Source organism: Salvia hispanica, chromosome 2, assembly GCF_023119035.1.
Source record: "Salvia hispanica cultivar TCC Black 2014 chromosome 2, UniMelb_Shisp_WGS_1.0, whole genome shotgun sequence".
Lineage (NCBI taxonomy): Eukaryota > Viridiplantae > Streptophyta > Magnoliopsida > Lamiales > Lamiaceae > Salvia > Salvia hispanica.
Window position 1 is genome coordinate 39,893,429 of NC_062966.1, and position 19,080 is coordinate 39,912,508.

At 39.0% G+C, this 19,080-nt stretch overlaps 5 protein-coding genes across 5 annotated transcripts in view; 3 read left to right on the top strand and 2 right to left on the bottom strand.

Moving 5' to 3' along the window:
• Positions 1 to 1,744, top strand: part of LOC125207284 (protein DELAY OF GERMINATION 1-like) — a 3,907-nt gene extending 2,163 nt beyond the window's left edge. The window contains exons 2-3 of the mRNA XM_048106562.1: positions 1 to 376; positions 1,369 to 1,744. Coding sequence (XP_047962519.1) covers positions 1 to 376; positions 1,369 to 1,644 — 652 coding nt within the window. The 3' untranslated portion in view covers positions 1,645 to 1,744. The remainder of the gene's footprint in view (positions 377 to 1,368) is intronic.
• A 1,088-nt stretch (positions 1,745 to 2,832) lies between these two features.
• Positions 2,833 to 3,747, top strand: LOC125207285 (protein DOG1-like 4). Its single transcript, XM_048106563.1, has 2 exons — positions 2,833 to 3,301; positions 3,440 to 3,747. The coding sequence occupies exons 1-2, from the start codon at positions 2,846 to 2,848 to the stop codon at positions 3,650 to 3,652; spliced, it is 669 nt and encodes a 222-aa protein (XP_047962520.1). The 5' UTR covers positions 2,833 to 2,845; the 3' UTR covers positions 3,653 to 3,747.
• A 93-nt stretch (positions 3,748 to 3,840) lies between these two features.
• On the bottom strand, positions 3,841 to 5,776 carry LOC125207286 (multiprotein-bridging factor 1a-like). The gene is made up of 4 exons (XM_048106564.1): positions 5,580 to 5,776; positions 5,050 to 5,133; positions 4,222 to 4,304; positions 3,841 to 4,118 (listed from the first exon to the last, which is right to left on the bottom strand). Exons 1-4 carry the CDS (start codon positions 5,710 to 5,712, stop codon positions 3,999 to 4,001), a joined length of 420 nt encoding a protein of 139 aa, XP_047962521.1. The 5' UTR covers positions 5,713 to 5,776; the 3' UTR covers positions 3,841 to 3,998.
• Positions 5,777 to 6,428: 652 nt separating this feature from the next.
• On the bottom strand, positions 6,429 to 8,924 carry LOC125207868. The gene is made up of 4 exons (XM_048107371.1): positions 8,243 to 8,924; positions 7,762 to 7,911; positions 7,244 to 7,429; positions 6,429 to 6,849 (listed from the first exon to the last, which is right to left on the bottom strand). Exons 1-4 carry the CDS (start codon positions 8,789 to 8,791, stop codon positions 6,733 to 6,735), a joined length of 1,002 nt encoding a protein of 333 aa, XP_047963328.1. The 5' UTR covers positions 8,792 to 8,924; the 3' UTR covers positions 6,429 to 6,732.
• Positions 8,925 to 14,949: 6,025 nt separating this feature from the next.
• Positions 14,950 to 18,854, top strand: LOC125204660 (polynucleotide 3'-phosphatase ZDP). The gene is made up of 11 exons (XM_048103366.1): positions 14,950 to 15,284; positions 15,417 to 15,473; positions 15,602 to 15,661; positions 16,218 to 16,286; positions 16,528 to 16,584; positions 16,701 to 16,777; positions 17,051 to 17,132; positions 17,216 to 17,332; positions 17,611 to 17,732; positions 18,092 to 18,161; positions 18,553 to 18,854. The coding sequence occupies exons 1-11, from the start codon at positions 14,955 to 14,957 to the stop codon at positions 18,601 to 18,603; spliced, it is 1,092 nt and encodes a 363-aa protein (XP_047959323.1). The 5' UTR covers positions 14,950 to 14,954; the 3' UTR covers positions 18,604 to 18,854.
• Positions 18,855 to 19,080: the final 226 nt, after the last annotated feature.

Sequence of the window (19,080 nt, forward strand, 5' to 3'; positions counted from 1 at the left end):
GCTCGTGGCGGCCAACTCCTCCCCCGCCGCGGCCGAGGAGGACCTCGCGCGGCTGAGGGACAAGTGCGTCGCGCACTTCGCGGAGTACGCGGAGAGGCGGGCCGCCATGGCAGGGCAGAACCCGCCGTGCTTCCTGTCCCCGCCGTGGTGCTCCGCCTTCGAGAACGCCTTCATGTGGGTCGGGGGCTGCCGCCCCTCGCTCTTCATCCGCCTCATCTACCACGCCTGCGGCTCCGAGCTCGACGCCTTCCTCCGCGGCGAGAGGAAGGGCAACCTCGCCGAGCTCACCGCGCGCCAGCTCGAGATGATCAATGCTCTCCATTGCAAGACTGTCAAGGAGGAGGACAAGTTTGATACAAGAATTGCTTCTTTGCAGGTGTGAAATATTTATTTTTAAAGTATACACTAATTACATTTATGGTTACATACAATATTATGCACTTTCCATGTACTATAATATGCAATTAAATGCATAAATAAATATATTTTTCCAAATGAACTAGTTTTTTGTTGTACAAAATTTGGTCGCATAGATTCATTGTTTTTTATAGGCAAATGCGAAAGTTCGCTTTGTGTCGCCAGAAGCTGATTTGATGTTGAAAGACAATACTGTCATTCACACTCAATCATTCAATTTTCAAATCAACTTCTGATGATACACGTCATTTTCAATTGGTCAGAATGGCCAGTTCAGACTACTAAGAGAACATTGTGGATAAGTGATACAAGGTGACGTTCGGTTGTTATGACTAATTATCATGAGACTGTCCATTTAGGACTAAGTTGTTAGATTATTTTAGTTGGAGGGGGAGACTATGACTAATTATCATGAGACTATCCATCTAGGAATGAGTTGTATGGATCAATCTTATGAACCAAACATGCTACATATTTAATCATGAGAATTAATCTTGGCAACTGAACACCCCCTAAGAGAACAATGTGGACAAGTGAATGTAGCCTGAATCTAATCACATATAATATACTACCTCCATCTCATATTTAGTGTGGACAATGATTTTATGAAATATAAAGAAAAGTAATAAGTTAGTGGATAATTAGTCTCACTTATATAAATTAGTTTTATAATAAAATGTGAGTAGAATTGGTTGGTGAAACGTGAAGTCTACTTACCACTTATGGTAAAAGTGAAACGTAACTCTTATTGTGAGACGGACCGAAATTACAAAATGTGATATTTATTGTGGAACGGAGGTTGTAATTTACATATGTATGATGAAATGTCCACTCGATAGTTTGATTATATGATTAATCATAATATATTTTCCAATTAATAAACAATAGTTATAATTAGTAAATTTTAAATAATCAAGGTGGATGTACCGTACATCCGTATGCACCATATAGGAGGAAATAGCAGATGAGCCGCTGGCAACGATGGCTAAGCAGAGCGTGGGGGAGTGGAGCGAGGACGTGGAGCGCGCCATGGTTGCACACGAGGCCGCAATGGCAGAGGTTCTGTTGGCGGCGGATCGGCTGAGGATGGAGACGCTCGAGGAGGTGATGGGCATCCTCACCCCGTTGCAGGCCGTGGACCTTCTAGTCGAAGCGAAGAAGCTCCACATCTCGATGCATTGCTGGGGTTGCAAAAGGGAGGAACAAACATCAACGAGCACAAGTTGAATTCCTCCATGTGTATATATGTGTTTTCTTTTCTTCTACTAAGAAATAAAGAATAAAACCAGAGGCAATATAGTATATTTGCCACCTTTTCATGTTCTAATTCTTTTATTAATTTTATTTATCGTAGTAAATTTTTGAAATACTAATTGAGGACTCACTAATCCAATTTAAATTATAATTATTTACATTTTAGTAAATTTTGAATCTATAATTTATCAAAAAGGTAAATTAATCCAAAGTGTAGTAGTACTATATGATTTTATATAAATTTCATTCTTCAGTCAGAATAGTAAAATTAATGAGGGATGTATTGTTTTATCTAGTTGTGATTTTTAATCGTCACATCTTGATAAATTTATGACGTTCAACATGAATTTCACAAGTAATTTTAATATTTTATGTAAGATCATACTCCACCGTTTTTCGCTGTCAAATAAAAAAAAATACTAGTATATGGAGGTCCAATTATATTTTATGTTATCACAAAAGAAAATATCTAAGATTGGGAAATTTAAATTAAAAGAATACTCTCTACTAGTACTAACAGATCAAGGATCGGAAGAAGAGAAAGATTGAAGAACAATATTCCTTTTTTGCTCAAAATTTAAATTTTAGTAAAAAAAATAACAATAGAAATAGAGTAAGACACCACATAGGTTTTAAAATTTGAAAATTGGAGAGAATTGAAAACTCCATTTATTAAAACTTGCTAGATTAGTGAAAGTGTGAGTGAGCGGAATTTATGGGGTTAGATACCATGGATAAAGTCGTCATCGATATTGAAAGACAAGGCAGTATGGCGCTCATTACTACCATACAGTAGAGTCAACCGCTTCAAAAGAAATTATATTTAAGTTTTTCGATTCATATGAGTCATCAATGATGAAATTACTCGTTAGTCGCCCCCAACCCACCAAGGAATTTATGGGATTAAATGCAATGAAAAAAGTCATCATCACTATCGAAAGATAAGACAGTGTAACACTCATCACTACACATAAAGTCAACAAAAACTCCAAAAGCCAAGTCTAATAATAGAGTTTCCAATTTTTATACGCCATCCGTGACGACATTGGTTGACTCCGATCCCACCTAAATCCACCATGAACAGTTGTCATCGACTCATCGTATCTCCATGCGACCGCAATCCATCCTCCTATAAACACCCCCTCCCACCACTCACACAAACACACACACAGCCATGTCCTTCCACCTCTTTTACGAGACGTGGTCCGACGAGCTTCGCCAGTTGGTGCACCAGCTCCGGCAGGCCCCGATCCCTCCGGCCACCGAGGATGACCGCCGCCAGCTCCAGGAGCTGGTCCAGAAGGTCATTTCCCACTACGACGAGTACCACCGCTTCAAGACTTCGGCCGCGAAGAGAGACGCGCTGGCGTTCTTCACGGCCGCTCCAGGGACCACCTCCCTAGAGCGGTCCCTCCATTGGATCGCGGGGTGGCGCCCCACCACCGCCTTCCACCTCATCTACACCGAGTCTAGTATCACGCTGGAGATTCACGTGGCCAACTTGCTCCGCGGCCTCTACAACGGCGACCTCAGGGATCTGTCCATGGAGCAGTTCCACCGCGTCAGCCAGCTGAAGGCCGAGACCGTGCAGCGGGAGAATGAGCTCACCGATCAGCTCTGCGATTGGCAGGCATGTTATCATCACTAACATTTTATTTTTACTGCCATTTTTTTGTGATCTCCATAAGGTTGATTAATTTTAATGTATATTTTATAATTAGAATAGTTTATTAATGGTAATTAAGATTTAATTAGGGGTTTTTTGCAGGATGAGACAACTGCAATGGTTGGAAACATCAAGATGGAGAAACTGGCGGTCATTGTTGAAAAGGCCGAGGATCTTCGGCTGAAGACCATCAAGAGCATCATGAAGGTGTTGACGCCGCGGCAGGCGGCAGAGTTCTTGGTCGCCGCCGCAGATCTCCACTTCGGGATTCGTGCCTGGGGTGTTCAGCATGATAGCCGCCGCGGCATGGTTTAATTAAAATGAAATAATATATGCAGTCATCAATTTAAGGATTGTATTTCATGAATATTGAAATATATAATTGAAGTACTAAAAATATATTGCCTTTATTGGTTTATCTTATTTTAGTTTTCACTAATTATTCATCCTTCCTAACTACCATGTGCAATTCAACATAAACACAGGCGATTTTTCAAGATAAATTAGATAATCAAGTTTCATAAGCATCAGATCACAAGCATGTTTCTTTAGAATCCTGATACGTGGGCAAAACCACTGAAAGAGAAAGGCAATACAGCAGAAAGCTCATTTACACCACTAAACATACCAAAAAGGCTCGTCTCGTCCCTACTGCTCGTTCTTATTTCTTTCCGCGCAATTTCACACCAAGGGCCCTCTCCAGTTTGGATATGATCTGCTGATTGGGAATTGCTTTCCCAGATTCGTATTCCTGTATGATCTGCGGTTTCTCATTTATCACCTGTAGTAATCCATGGACGTTCGATTATATTAGGAGTGAGAAATGATTGAGCTTAATCTGGAAGTGTATAAAACAGCTGATCAAACATGGATAGTGATCAGACCTGAGCAAGTTGAGCTTGGGTGAGTTTTTTATCCATTCGAGCCTGCATGATAGCCTTTTTTAATTCGGTCGGAACCTTCTCATCTGTGACAATAATTGGATTTGCTTGTTACCCAATGACGAAAATTGATTATTGCACAACATAAATAAGAGATTAAGCCTTCCCTAGTCCTTAGATAGTCTATATACCATCTCCCATGGGTATAAAGGCACTAATTAACATGATATTTTTTTAATTTTAACCGGTTGTCAAGAGGCACGAGTCACATTCAGCATTTTGGACAAACAATCACATCGGCCACAATCTAGCCGAGTTTTAATCTAAACGAAGTCATGTCTAACTTCTCAGATATTAAAAAAAAGTGGTTTCTTAGATTAAACAGAGTAGTAACATAAGTCTCAGATTCTAGACAACAAAGGCTTGATCAGTTTGCATATTCAGCTAGGGCAGGTTAAACATGATCAGCACAAACATGAGCAACGGAAATATGCAATAACAAGAAGAATCAATATACATGTTGGTCCAAACATAATAGTTCAGTTGTTAAGAGAACTTATGGTCATTCCTCCTTCATTCAGCTTATTGGTTAACGGAGTATAAGAGAAGCAGGTATGCAAGATGAATCTATCAGTGTAAGATGCTTTCGTTTCAATTATTCCAAGGTAGACCGAGATGCATAAGAGCACAACAAACAACATGACAAGAGAAACAGATTTTGTTCAACAAATATCCCAAACAAGAAGAATCTCATCTCAAATGCGAACGAAAAAAAGTTATCAATATAATTCAAAACCAGAGAAGAATAAAGTGAAACAAAATTCAACTCACGAGTAAGATTCTCGGTATCTTCATCAAGCTTCCTGGTATTCAACGAGGTACTGCTCGAAGCAGCTCTGTTTGTCCCACCGGTTGCTGCAACATAACACGTTTAAATTCACAACAGTCAATGAACGGAGGATGTTCTACTTTTACAATGTCTCCTAAAGAGCAAACTTGCATTGATAATGAATATACGATGTCTAATACTAACACTTAATTCCATAGCACCAGAAATTGAACAAACGCACGAGATTTCTTCACCATTAATCCCTAACGATGAACAATCATCCAGAAATGCAGCAATTTCAGGCAATAACAGAACGCATACAAAACGTGATAACACGATGAACGATCACACAGCAAAAACTAGATAAAATTGGTCACATTTCTCTATCTTCGAGCGGGTAACGCAGATATAGCCCTAAATAAAAATCTCAACCGAACAAAACCTCACACAGGTGCATATTTAACAAATTCAAAACACCGATTCACACAAAAAAACAAAGAAGTGGCTACAGAGATAGAGAAATGAGACTCACACTTTTTGACAGTCTCGATCTCTGCTCCGGCGCGGCGGGCGGCGTTGACGGCTTTCTCATCCTTGCGAGCTGCGGAGGTCGGCGCCTTCTTGCGGATGACTATCGGCTCCCAGTCCTGTGAGAATCCTGCCATTTTTGTTTAATCGTAAGCTCTGCTATTCGATGAAGGAAGAAGATTGAGGTCGATGAGAATTGAGAAGGAAGGGTTTATATGAGAAATGCTTTCACTTGAGGTGCTGTTTGGGAAAGGTGTTGTCGTAGGCCCGCATGTATGCGGCATTTCGTTTTTTGCCAAACAGGGTACAAGAGAATATTTTGTTGCTTTAATGCTTTAATGTCTATCACCATATTTGGCCTAATGTAAAGATTTTTATTATATTGGCATATAATATCACGAAATTTTTAAAAAGTTGAATTTTTCCCACGAACATTAAAATTGGCAAATAATATCATAAACTTTACCCCAAGTTTGTTTTTTCACACGAATGAAAAAATTCCCACAAATAATATTATGATACCGATTTTTTTCGTAATTTCTCGACAACAATTTTGAAAGTTTCAAGTTTTTCAATCTTTGAAGATAGTTTTTCTTGAAGCACACCCTCCAAAATTGTTCTTTAATCTATTAAAATAACATGAATTTTTTCATTCGTGGAAAAAAACAAACCCGAGATAAAGTTCGTGATATTATTTGCCAATTTTAAAGTTCGTGGAAAAAACTCAACTTTTTGAAAGTTCCAGTGATATTAGATGCCGTGATATTAGATGCCAATATCCCTGTACAAGATGATATTTTTATAATTGTTCAAGGGCCTAACCAAACAATTTTTGCTTCCCAATCTCGGTAACTTAACCAAACAACTTCCTCAAATTTACATCACATTAGTTTCAATTTGTGACATAAAAACAAGTCTTGCCTCAAAAAATTTACATCCCATAAGATTCTATTTGTGACATGAACACCTCAAATTCACATCCTATCTAATCAGATTGTGGAAAATGCACCAAAGATCTCTGCACAAAGAAAGTCATCTTACCAGTCTTGTCACTCAGCAGTCAGCACAGATGCAATGTATTTGAGGGAACAATGTCCCAACCAAGAACCTCACACGCAACTCTCGCGAAGGCTATGTGGGGTTTCCTCTTCTTCGTCTTAGCAAGGCGGGGGACCAGCACCCGGCCATTCAGCTTCGGAAGGCTGGTTGACCACGGGGACAGCAGCGGGCGGGGAGACAGTGGGAGCAGCAACATCATGACATGCCGAAAAGCACTACACGGATTTTCACCAAATCAATGACTAAAGCAACTCACACATCATAATAGTTGCAAATATTTGTCACTACACAGTATAGCAATCAATCTAGAAAATGTCTTGCTACAAATAAGCAAATAGTCGCGCGCGATATGCTTCAAGTTCACTTACTTCTACAATCCTCAATACCTAGACTCCTATGTAACAATCAAACAGCAGCAAATAGAGAAAGAACGTATAATTTCAAGAAGTTTATTGCGAAAAAGTACTAGTCACAATTAGGTTCCTGGTTATCTTCAGAAGCATAAATTGAATTCTCTTTGTTGTATCCTCAAAATCATTCACCATGTGAAGTGTACACACATCCAAACAAGATAAACTACAAGGAATCAGCAAAACAAGGCACACTCACGCTTGTCAACCCATCCGATGAAGGCTCCTCAGTGCCGGGCAGAGTATGCACGGAACCAATATCCTCACCAGCATTAGATGCCGGTTCTGCTTCGCCATCTTTACCATCTAAAGCATCATCCTTTACAGAATCAACACTGTGAGCCAAAGCCACTGAGCTCTCCACCTTGGCACCATCGCCATTGCCCTGCATCAACACCAAAAATGCTTTGCTCTTAGCACAAAATGCATCATAAGAAACGATAGATAACATACATGATTGAGTACTTTTATCCTCGTTAATAGAATTTCTTCAATCCTACCATTTCAAAATTGGATATGGATCAAGTAAAATTAGTAGTCAGACGATAAAATTATCATCATGGTTATCCATTTCACATTCAGTAGCATCAAGAAATTGAATTCTCTTTTGTTATCTCCTCAAATCTTTCGCAATGAGAGGTATATATGCCTCCAAACAAGATAAACTACACCAGAAACATAAAACTGCAAGGAAACAAGAATAAACAAGATACTCACACTTGTCAACCCATCCAATGCAGGCTCCTCAGTGTCGAGCAGCGTATCCACGACACCAATATCTTTACCATCTGAAGCATCATCGTTTACAGAATCAGCATTGTGAGCCAAAGCCACCGAGCTCTCCACCTTCTCACCATCACAATTCCCCTGCATCAACACCAAAAATGCATCATAAGATACACGATTGAGTATTTTTATCCTTATCATTAGAAATTCTTCACTCCTACCATTTCAGTTGAATACGGACCAAGTAAAATTAGCTCAATTGAATAACGACCTCACCTAATCCTCGAAAGCAAACACAACTAGCCGTCATCAAGTTATCAACACCAAAAATTCTTCACTGTGTTTAGTTTTCACAAGATACACAATTGAGCATTAGAATTTCTTCAATCCTACCATTTCAATCGACTAAAATTAGCTCAAACAGTAGAAAAATTCCATCTTGGTAAACAATGAAGCTGCCTAAACAAGCTACCTGCTGCAGATCGCCGGATTTCTCACTCAGCTTTGAGCCAATCTCCGATAACCGATGAATGTCCCAGCCAAGAACCTCACAAACAGCCTGAGCAAACGCCCTATGCGCGCCCCTCCTCTTGGTCTTCTCAATGGAGATGGAATGCTGCAGCAGAGGCAAGCAGCCCTTGAACTTCTTCCCCGAATTCCTCCCACCCACAGCTCCACAAACCAGGCAGCTAAACTCCCCCAAAACGAAATTCTTCGCGTAATACTCCTTCAATGCGGCATCCTCCAACACTTCACTGAACACACTATACCCCTCGCGGCCGCAATTCCCATCAATCGGTTCACCGTCGTCGTCGTCGCTGCTTTCGATTTCATCAGAATCGGAATCGGAATCGGAATCGGGGCCGTTGTTGCTGCGAATTAGGGATTCGCGGACGGCCTTGAGCGCGCGGTGAAGGGCGCGCTTAGCGGCCAGCTTCGATTGCTCCTCTGAGGAGAGGGGGGAGGGGGGTTCGCGGGGGCGGTGGGCCAAGTGGCGGCGGGAGGCGGAGAGGCGGGGCATGGCCACTCGAGGCCGGGTGATGGGGTGGGGATGGGAGGTGTGTTGCGCGTTTTGGCTCTGCTCCTCTTGAAGTGGGTGGATTTTGAGGGGTGGAGATGGTGGGGGGTGGTTGTAGGGGGGCCTTGATGCCAGAGGGAGTGAAGGAAGAGAACTTCATCTCTCAGGCGTTGTTCATACTGCGGATCCATTGGAGGCGAAGCGATTCTTGGAATGGTGTTTTTTTCAGGTGAAACACTCCAAAATTGTGCCTTTTTTTTTTTGGTATAGAATTATAGTAGATACTTAGAAATAGTCTCAAAATTGCTAAAAACTATATTGGGATTTACTGCACCCTACGTTTCTTAGAAATAGAAACTTTTGAAACAATTGTGAATTTTAATAGAGTAAAGATATATAGAAAAAAAATAGTGTGTTAGTGGAAAATAAGTCTCAGTACAAAGAGAGAAAGAAGTTTCATAAAATAGACCGTTTCTATTTTTATAAATCAACCGAAAAAAGGAAAAAGCTTCTATATTTCGGAAACGGAATGAGTAGTTACAATTTAGTTGATAAATACTAAATGGGTATAGTCCCTCGGTTGCGAGTGCCTCGGTTGTCCCAGTATAGTCCTTTGTCCCTAGTAGGTAATCGACCATCATGCCATCGTGTTGGACATAGCTCGGCCTTTGTGCCATCGTGTGCGAGCATTGTTCGGCCACTCTTTGCCATTTCGTGCGCGCAACGCTCAGATTCACGTGAGTTGAACCGAGCGAGTATCCCGATAGTCCCTCGGGCATCCTTTGGTCATAGTGCGCTCAAGGATGTGAAAATGTGGAATATGTATGATATGTCAACGATATATGAGCGAATGGTGTCATGTATGAAGACACGACGCATTCATAATACTAAACGAGACATATTTGCTCAATACCACCCATCTTTGTCGTCGCTCAACCTGTACATTTTTAAAACTTATGCGTGGACAGAATCGCCTTGCCGCTGCCGTAGTTGGTTTTGCCAGCACAGTCGCTGCTCCCACACACAGGAGCCAAGAGGTTATCTCCTGGCTTGGCCCGCAGACTGCCCCCATAAGTAAGCTCCCAAAATCAGTGCATCAACTCTTCATTCTCTTTACTCTCTAACTCTCAACTATGATTGTGATTTTGAAAGAAAGGTGATGAAACGTGGAATCATGGGTCGATATCACGTGTCTCGTTCTTTTGGTTTCCAATCGCATCTTTCTCATTGATCGTAAATCAAGTTCCTCAAATACAGAGAGTAGTTGGGCTTAAAAAAATCCGATTGTATAAACAACGTCTTCAAAAACAAATAAAAAAAAGGTAGAAAAAGTCGGGACATTACAGTTACTATCGTGTTGATCAAATATATGAACGTGGATAAAGAAATTATTTAAATGTCATATATCAATAGTTTTTAATCATCTTTGATTTATAGTAATTCAGGCATGACATTCACCTATTCGATGAGTCGTCTAATCAGGTAGGAGGTGTTACAAAAAGTGTCTCGTTGAAAAAGTTTTCGAAGAAGACGAAATAGCCAAAAAAAAAAAGAAGAGAGTGAAATCAACATCATAGCTTCATGTGACCGTGTATTCTGGGAAAAAGCAAGAAGTTGACTAATTAATAGTACTCTTCATGTTCCCACTAAGTTGATTCGTATTCCTTTTTTGGATGTTCCAACTATATTGAGTTATTTTCTTCTTTTTTTAAAAAAAATAAAACATTCAATCACTTTTTACTAAATTTCAACATCTACTTACTCTCTTTATTTTTTTTACTTTATTATTCTCTCCTAATTTTCAACAATTTCTTAATTTTTGTGCCCAAAATTTTGAGTCTTACTTTATTTCTTAATTAAAAATACATATTGAATAAATTATTTGAAGAGAGAGCCTGAGAGATGAGAGATGAGAGTTGGCGTGATTATATGGAATGAAATAGAGAAATCGGTTTCTCCAGGAGAGAGAAATCATAAAAGGGGGATTGGTAAATATTTTATTTAGTTCAGTCTTTTAAATAAAGTTTATTTTGGTATTTATTTATTTTATAGATAGTAGAATTAGTAGATAGAAATATATTAACTATTTTTTCTTCTACTAAATTAGGGTTTCATATTTAGTTGTTTATTTTTTTACATATTTGTTTCCTTTAATTTATATTTTCTCATAAGTTTATTATTTTTCTTTGTCTCCATGGAGACATCATTGTTGGACTAACAAAAACATACATTTGAAAATTAACAATTATGAGTTTTGTACTCTTGAGTTATCTCTCAAATTGACAATTCGTTGAGTTCTTTTATCCGACTTATCAAAAGATCTTTTACAATCGTTTGTGACGTTAGCCAATCCATCTTACGGTTCTTGATACCCATCGTCTCTTAGTCATGTTGCAATCAAGGTAATTTTTTTTTATCTGTATTTTTCATTTTCTTTTAGACTATTGTGCTTTATATATTAAAAAAACTTTTTTTTTTATTTTTTTCTTTGCTTTTTGTGTTTTACACTAATTTTTTTCCATTCGTTTTTGGAATTTTTGAGTTTTTGTTATAAAAATCTTGTTTGGTGAATTATTTTTGCATGTTTACATCATGTATATGTTAGGATCGTCGACTGCAACATTAATTTGATATTGTCCACTTTGGGTCAAGCACGCACGGATTTGTTTTTGGGCCACTCCCAAAAGACCTCAAACTAATAAGAGTTGGACAGGAATTATATACACCTTCCAACTTTCTCACTCATCCGATGTGGGATGTGTTTGTAACCCAACAAACCTTCCCTCAAACGGAGACCACATCGGAAACGCAGTTGACACATACATCGGTCGATCCAACCCTAGCCCCTGGGTCATCCAGGACCCAACTCTAACCCGAGTCTTTCAGGGGCCCAACCCTAACTGGGGCTCATCCAGGCCCAACCCATAGCCACGGGTCGATCCAGCCTTGGCCCCTGGGTCATCCAGGGCCCGACTCTAACCCGAGTCTTTCAAGGCCCGACCCTAATTGGGGCTCATCCAAGCCTGACCCCTAGCCACTTTGGCTTTGATACCACTTGTTAGGATCGTCAACTGCAACATTAGTTAGATATTGTCCGCTTTAGGTTAAATTCACAGATTTGTGTTTGAGCCACTCTCAAAAGACCACAAACTAATTGGGGTTGGACAGAAATTATATACACCTTTGAACTTCCTCACTCATCCGATATGAGATGGGTTTGTAACCCAACAATATAAGACATACGAATTGCTCAAGAAGTGATGACACTTGGAATGCGATTTCCTCATGGAAAATATTTCAGTAAAGTACTACCATATTATTAATTCTCCCACCTATTTCATTCCAGTCTCGCTTTCTCTGCTACTCCTCATTCCAGTCTTTGGCTTCATGAAATCGAGTTCTAGCTCTCTCTCTCTCTCGCGAAATCGAATTCTCATCAATGGCGAAGGTAACCAGTCATTCTAGTCATCATTTCCCTCTTAAGCACCACCTTAGGTTTCCAACAACCTGGTGCTTCTTGATCAAATCTCCATGATACCCATAATCTACCAGTTATTGGAGTCATCTAATCCCCAATTGCCTCAATTCTAGGGCTTGGTCACCAACCTGAAGTTTCTTGCCCAAATCTGCCAAATCCAACGGTTCTTGATTTCATGGAAACCCTAGTATGCCGATACTTATGAGCCTAAACTCTCCGATTATTGGTTTCATGGAAACCCCCATTAAGCATTGGTTTCATGGAAACCCCCATTAAGCATATTCAAGGGTTTTGTCAAACCCCACTGTCTCACTTTAATGCCGATCAACCAAATCATATTTTAGTTTGCCTAAATCAGCCAAATCCACCGGTTCTTGATTTCATGGGAACCCCTAGTATGCCGATACTTAGGAGCCCAAACTCTCTGACTATTGGTTTCATGGAAACCCCCATTAAGCCTATTCAAGGGTTTTGTCAAACCCCACTGTCTCACTTTAATGCCGATCAACCAAATCATATTTTAGTTTGTCCAAATCTGCCAAATCCACCGGTTCTTGATTTCATGGAAACCCCTAGTATGCCGATACTTAGGAGCCCAAACTCTCCGATTATTGGTTTCATGGAAACCCTCATTAAGCCTATTCAAGGGTTTTGTCAAACCCCACTGTCTCACTTTAATGCCGATCAACCAAATCATATTTTAGTTTGTCCAAATCTGCCAAATCCACCGGTTCTTGATTTCATGGAAACCCCTAGTATGCCGATACTTAGGAGCCCAAACTCTTCGATTATTGGTTTCATGGAAACTCCCCATTAAGCCTATTCAAGGGTTTTGTCAAACCCCACTATCTCACTTTAATGTCAATCAACCGAATCCTATTTTAGTGGAAGATCCCCCATTACCCCAATTTCCTAATTGTGGGCTCGATACTGGGTTGTCTCTTGGTGAGACAATCCATCCATGAGGACAATTACTTGAGGGATTTTGATGTTGCATATCCTAGGTTTGACGATTTTGAAACAATATGGAGTAGTGAAACTTACAACTTCGAGTCTGATCGTTTTTGTGTCCCTTTAACAATCTCTTCTGATGTTGTCTCTGGTCTACCTCTAATTGTTCCTTCTTTTGATAATGAAGTTGTACTTCCTAAGGAATCACTACCCTCATCCTCTATGCATCCCTCTTCCTCCACTTCCTCCTTTCAATCCGCACTGTCAGAGTCACTTTTGCCACTCGAGGATTCCGATGCTTCCTATTCCGACATGCAACCACTCGAGGATGTCGATGCTTCCTATTCCGACATGCCACCACTCGAAGATGCTGATGCTACTACCTCTGTGCCACTCTCTGAATATGCCGATGTCACCTCTTTGTTGCTATAGTGAAATTCAAATTGACCAATCCAACCATATTATATGTCGTTCGATAGTGAAACTACCACTTTCACCCAAAACCTAATTATACGACGTTCACCCAAATCACACTTCTCACCAATGTCATTCAAGCTCAATAATCTTTATCCAAATCACACTTCGGACCAATCTCATTCAAGCTCAACAATCTTTAGAGAAATATAACTGATTAGCTTATGTGTTTCGAGATAGAACTAAAAAGTGATATACTATATACTATCTTTGTGAGGCTATTTCTTTACATTTCACAAATATGATTTCTGCGTTGTGTGAGAGAGAAATAGATGAGTGTTCATAATTCATCTTGGAATTGCGTCGAATAATAAGAGCTGACTAAATCATCTTTTGCGTAGACAGGTTTTACGGCAAACGTACATCTAGTTGTTATTCTTTTATTGCATTATCTAGCTTACAAGATCAGAATTCATAAATTGAAATCGACAAATTGGCACAAATCTGATGTGAGCCTCGTACAATATTTATGCTTCCTGGTTACCACATGCGAATGTTTTAGTTGGTTAAATGGTTTTGTAGATAACATGTATCCTTAATGCTTTAGTATTCATTATTAGAATGTTTTGGATGGTACTGCCTTTGTGAGGGGTGCATGTTTAGTTAGTTGGTTTGTAGTTAATAAAGTAGCCTAGAGTTATTCAGATGTCAAAATTGTTTATAAGTCTTTGTCTTCCCATGTACCAATATTAGAAATCTCTCATTTTCCTCATATTTAAGTCATTTTTCTATTTTGAGAAATTCCCTAATAGTAGTTGAATCATTTGGTAACACTTTTTCCTACTTTTATTTTATTCTCTCTATTTTATTTACTTTCTGTTTTGATCTCTACTCTTTCTTCTCACTCCTAATTTTTTATCTATTTACTTAAATCTTGAATAATCGAAGAAACCAGTACATATCTTTTTACATGTACTTAATACCTCAAAGAATTTCCAACAAACCCCCAAAACTTTGAATCTAGAAATTTGGTTGGAATCCATTCCCTCATCCACGCCCAGATCGCCGCTGGCTCGCCGAGAGCACGGCTCATGGACGTCCCACCCCACCCCACCCCACCCCGGCCGCCCTTGTCCACCCCAATAGGGAGCCGCTGCTCACCTATTGTGGACACTCTAATACTCCAAAATTATTTTTTTGGTATACATTCGTGAAATGCTTGGATTTTCTTTTTTCATTAATGCATGCAAAGAAAAAAAAAAATACAATTGCAAAAAAATATCTCCCGCGAAAAGCCCCTTTTTCAGAATCCCACACATTCATATGAAATCGCAGCTCACTCGTATATTCACTCGAAAAACCCTAAACCCGAACCCCATTATCTCGGCTTTCTCAATTCCATCTGCAGTGATGTCGTCTTCGTCGCCGTCAACAGCCTCCGTCAAATTGGTGGCGGAGTACGCCAAGTCCGGTCGGTCCTCGTGCAAGAAATGCTCGAAATCCATCGCTGCCAGCGCGCTGCGGTTTGGTTTGGTGACCAAAGATCCCCGGGGATTCGACATGACCAAATGGCATCACCTGAATTGCGTTCCGTTCGGCGCTTCTGGTTTCGCCTCCTCCGTCGATGCAATCACCGGATTCTCCTCTCTCAAGGTCTGAATTTTTAATTCGTTTTCTCGAGACTCGAAATGCTGATTTGTAATTGTTTTGCTTTTGAATTTGTTTTTATGTAAAAAGGTTGGGTTTACCAGATTCTTTAGCTGATTTAAGCATTTCAATTTGCAGGGCAGTGATCAGGAGGCTGTGAAGAAATTAGTAATTGAAGGGGCACAGGCTGTTGAGGTATTGATCTGCTCTCAAAGTCGCTGAAGCAAGTGTACTCTGGGAATGAACATAGATAAACAAAAATGTTTTAACTTTCTTTTTCTAACTATGTGTTTATGATATAATATTCGTTTTTATGCTCTTAGGTCAGTAAAGTTGATGAGGATGATGATGAACCAGATCAAGGAAAGTCGAAGAAGCCAAAGGTAGAGATATGTGCTATTTATCCGTTGTTGAATCAATTGAGGTTGGATTGAGGTTATATTCGAATTGAGAGAAATGGTCATTCTAATTTTTTACTATAGTTTGCCCATGTCTAACGACACCTCAAGAATGAAGAATCGCGTTCTTTCTCTGGCTGATTATTTTTCGCCTATGTATTGTTTTTTGGTCATACGTGAATTTGTGAGATTATGTTTTCTTTGGTTTAAATAACATCAGGTCTTGGTATGCTTTAGTTCTGTCTCAACCTACTGTTATATTTCAGTTCAGCATCTAATTTTTTCTGTTAATTTTTAAGTTTTTTAGAAACTTTAGGCTCTAAATTGTATCGCCTTTCGCAACACTCTGTGAACCGTTCGAACTTCACAATTCACATCACATCAAGACTAATCATTTCTACTCTAATTGTTTAAATGTTCAATTATCATCAGATGCTCAATATGATTGAAAGTTTTGCTGTTCTTTTCCAACAGCTTTACTCTGACATGACATTACGAGGCCAATATTTTTATTGTGCTTTTTTGCGTAAAAATTCTGTAGTTGCTGGAAGGGACAAAGCTCCAGCTGGAAATAGCCGTATCAGCTTCTGATTTCAAAGAGAAGTATAAGGTATGTGCCCTGATATCTTGCTGAAGCTTCAAATTGTATTGAGATTGAAGATTGGATACGTTGGTAAGTTTGAAGCTCCATTATTCTCTATCTCTTTAGGGCTTAGGCCCAATGTTTCCAATACAATATGTTCAAAACAGCTTAACCAGTAGTTCTTTGCTTCCAAGTTTAAGTTACATAGCATCAAGTTTTTGTTCGAACATAATTTGCTAAGTTTCTCAGAGTAATCTCTTAATTTCAGGATGCTACATTGTTGCCTAAATGGAAGGCATTTCAGACAGTCATATTTCTTGAAAGGGTGTGTATATTGACAGAACTTTATGTGTATCCAACATCATTTTCTACCTTTGGTTTAACACTGGCTAGGAAAGTATGAAAAGTCTGATATTTTCCTGTAATTTCCAACTTCATTAGGATGATGGTCTTCATGATTCAAGTAAAATTGCAGCCTTTGATTTTGATGGTTGTCTTGCAAAGACATCTGTGAAAAGGTATGATATGCAATTCTTGAAAGAAATTGATGATGGCGCTTGTTCTTTGGTATTGCATTATTCCTAGTCAACTGATCATATAGTGAAGTTCAATAAAGTTTGCCAGATACGTAAAATAAAGCAATTTCTTTACCTCAGCACCTTTTGATTTTCAGGATTGGGTTGAAATGGAATATCTTTGATCCATGCGTTATGTATTTTTTAATAACATATGCTTTCTGGAGCTGAACCATGTGCCAAACTAATTTGTAACACTTTATCCTTTTATATTAGAGTAGGTGCAGATGCATGGTCCCTCATGTATCCTTCAATACCGGAGAAGCTCCAGAATCTGTATAATGATGGCTACAAGCTGGTCTGTTCATTTTTTGTTTACATTTACCGAGCCCATTTTGATTCATGCAACGCAAATTGATAGGATATGGTAAAAAAAAACAGGTCATATTTACCAATGAATCTAATATTGAGCGTTGGAAGAACAAGAGACAGGCTGCTGTAGATTCAAAAATTGGAAGACTTAATAGTTTCATTGAGCTTGTGAAGGTCCCCATTCAGGTTTGTTATATTGCTTACATAATCTTCATCATCAATTAGAATCTTCCATGTTTTTGTAAAAATTGAATGATTCAATCACACTTCCACACAATCTATCTCCAATCTACCTCCATGCACTCATTTTGAAGAGAAATATGCTGCTTCAACACGAACCTTTTTGGTTTGAGCACAAAATCAGACTCTTTTCATTGGAAATTTCCATTTTCCAGCACTTTTTTGCGTCACTGATTGACTACTTAAAGAATAAAAAAATCATACTTAATACTAGCTGTATGCAGGTTTTCATAGCTTGTGGAGTGAGTAGTGGTCAGCCTGAGGATCCCTTTCGGAAACCAAAACCTGGGATGTGGAAGATTATGGAGAAAGAGTTCAATTCTAATCTCCCGATTGACATGGAACAGTTATTTTCTTGCTCAGTATCTTGGCTTTGAAGTTCTCTTGTTTCATTCTTAAGGAACAAACTATAAAAACCATCCTTGAGATCTGTTTTAGAAATCTTAGCTAATTCTGTGAATCATATATAACCTCACACATCTGTTTCTGTCATACAAATTACAATTTTATCTGTCGAAGATAATGTTTGTAAGACAAATATAATCGTCTATGGGGTGTTTGCAATATCAAAGTAAAATAGGTTCTTTCACAAATAGGTCATTCCTTGAGGACTACTCTAGCAGTTTATGGTAGCATGATGGAAAAAATGTAAAATTACCGCTGAGGTAAAAAATTTGTTAGCTAACCTGTCTATGTTTTCTCTAGGTCCTTTTATGTCGGTGATGCGGCTGGAAGAGCAGGAGATCACAGTGATGCTGACAAAAAATTTGCACAGGTTTATTTCTAAGCACTGTATTTCTTATTGAATATATCTCAAGCTTATGCTCTATGCTATTGAATACTCGTGTGCATTCAGTAGGCTATCATGTTTTCATTCTTACGATGGTGCATCAGCTTCATTAGGGAGTAGAAGACGACTTTTGGGGTGGAAAGTAACTTAATGAAAAGGGACTTGGAATTCAAAATATACACTGTTTGTACAAAAAACATTAGGAACCATAGCAATAAATCATATGGTGTTTTCTTCGAGAAATTTCCTTTGAACTTGTTCTCACTTGTTGAGAAGAGTTTGTTTGCCTTCTATGGTAGCTCGTCCCTTAGTCATTTATTAGCATGATTTGCTTTGCTGACTATTTCTCTTTAAATTTTCAATTTGGTAACTGCAGGCTGTTGGTCTAAAATTTTATGTTCCTGAAGATTACTTCGTCACAGATTAGTATTTGGGTTCGAATACGCAACTTTGTTAGGGATGAATAGGTTTGGGTGTCTGCCTGGAGACGGAAGAGGAACGAAGCAGTGATTGGCGGAGTGGATGCGTAGAAGTTATCAGTTTTTGAAGTAATATTGATGCTTGGTCATTCAATTGTCTAGTTGTTTAGATACCCAGCTTTATTTAAACTGATTTAGGACTAGTAGATTATTCTGTTATTGTGAATTAGATGAATACAGTGGACCCATTTTATTTTAATTCCTATGTTCAGAGTGTGTGTGTGTATGTGTGTGTGCTGGTCCTGCTGGATATGGTAATGGTATAAGAAGAAATGAAGGGTCCCTACCTAAATGTGTATTTCTTGAAAGTTAATTTACTAACAAAATTGTCTTTTAAGTTGAAGGTAAGTGCAAATGGTAATATGACTATACAGTGCAGCCTAATTGGTAAGACGTTTTTTCTCCGTTGATCGGGTCCAAAAGAT

Bases quoted from the DNA above. Each gene is read 5' to 3' on its own strand.
- LOC125207285 (XM_048106563.1), top strand. From the start codon at position 2,846: ATGTCCTTCCACCTCTTTTACGAGACGTGGTCCGACGAGCTTCGCCAG. The intron at 3,302-3,439 runs GCATGTTATCAT...GGTTTTTTGCAG, and splicing joins ATCAGCTCTGCGATTGGCAG to GATGAGACAACTGCAATGGT.
- LOC125207286 (XM_048106564.1), bottom strand. From the start codon at position 5,712: ATGGCAGGATTCTCACAGGACTGGGAGCCGATAGTCATCCGCAAGAAG. The intron at 4,305-5,049 runs GTGAGTTGAATT...TTATTGTCACAG, and splicing joins AGATACCGAGAATCTTACTC to ATGAGAAGGTTCCGACCGAA. The intron at 4,119-4,221 runs GTCTGATCACTA...GGATTACTACAG, and splicing joins CCCAAGCTCAACTTGCTCAG to GTGATAAATGAGAAACCGCA.
- LOC125207868 (XM_048107371.1), bottom strand. From the start codon at position 8,791: ATGCCCCGCCTCTCCGCCTCCCGCCGCCACTTGGCCCACCGCCCCCGC. The intron at 7,912-8,242 runs GTAGCTTGTTTA...GTGTTGATGCAG, and splicing joins AATCCGGCGATCTGCAGCAG to GGGAATTGTGATGGTGAGAA. The intron at 6,850-7,243 runs GTGAGTGTGCCT...AAATCCGTGTAG, and splicing joins CATCGGATGGGTTGACAAGC to TGCTTTTCGGCATGTCATGA.
- LOC125204660 (XM_048103366.1), top strand. From the start codon at position 14,955: ATGAAATCGCAGCTCACTCGTATATTCACTCGAAAAACCCTAAACCCG. The intron at 17,133-17,215 runs GTCTGTTCATTT...AAAAAAAAACAG, and splicing joins ATAATGATGGCTACAAGCTG to GTCATATTTACCAATGAATC. The intron at 18,162-18,552 runs GTTTATTTCTAA...TGGTAACTGCAG, and splicing joins CTGACAAAAAATTTGCACAG to GCTGTTGGTCTAAAATTTTA.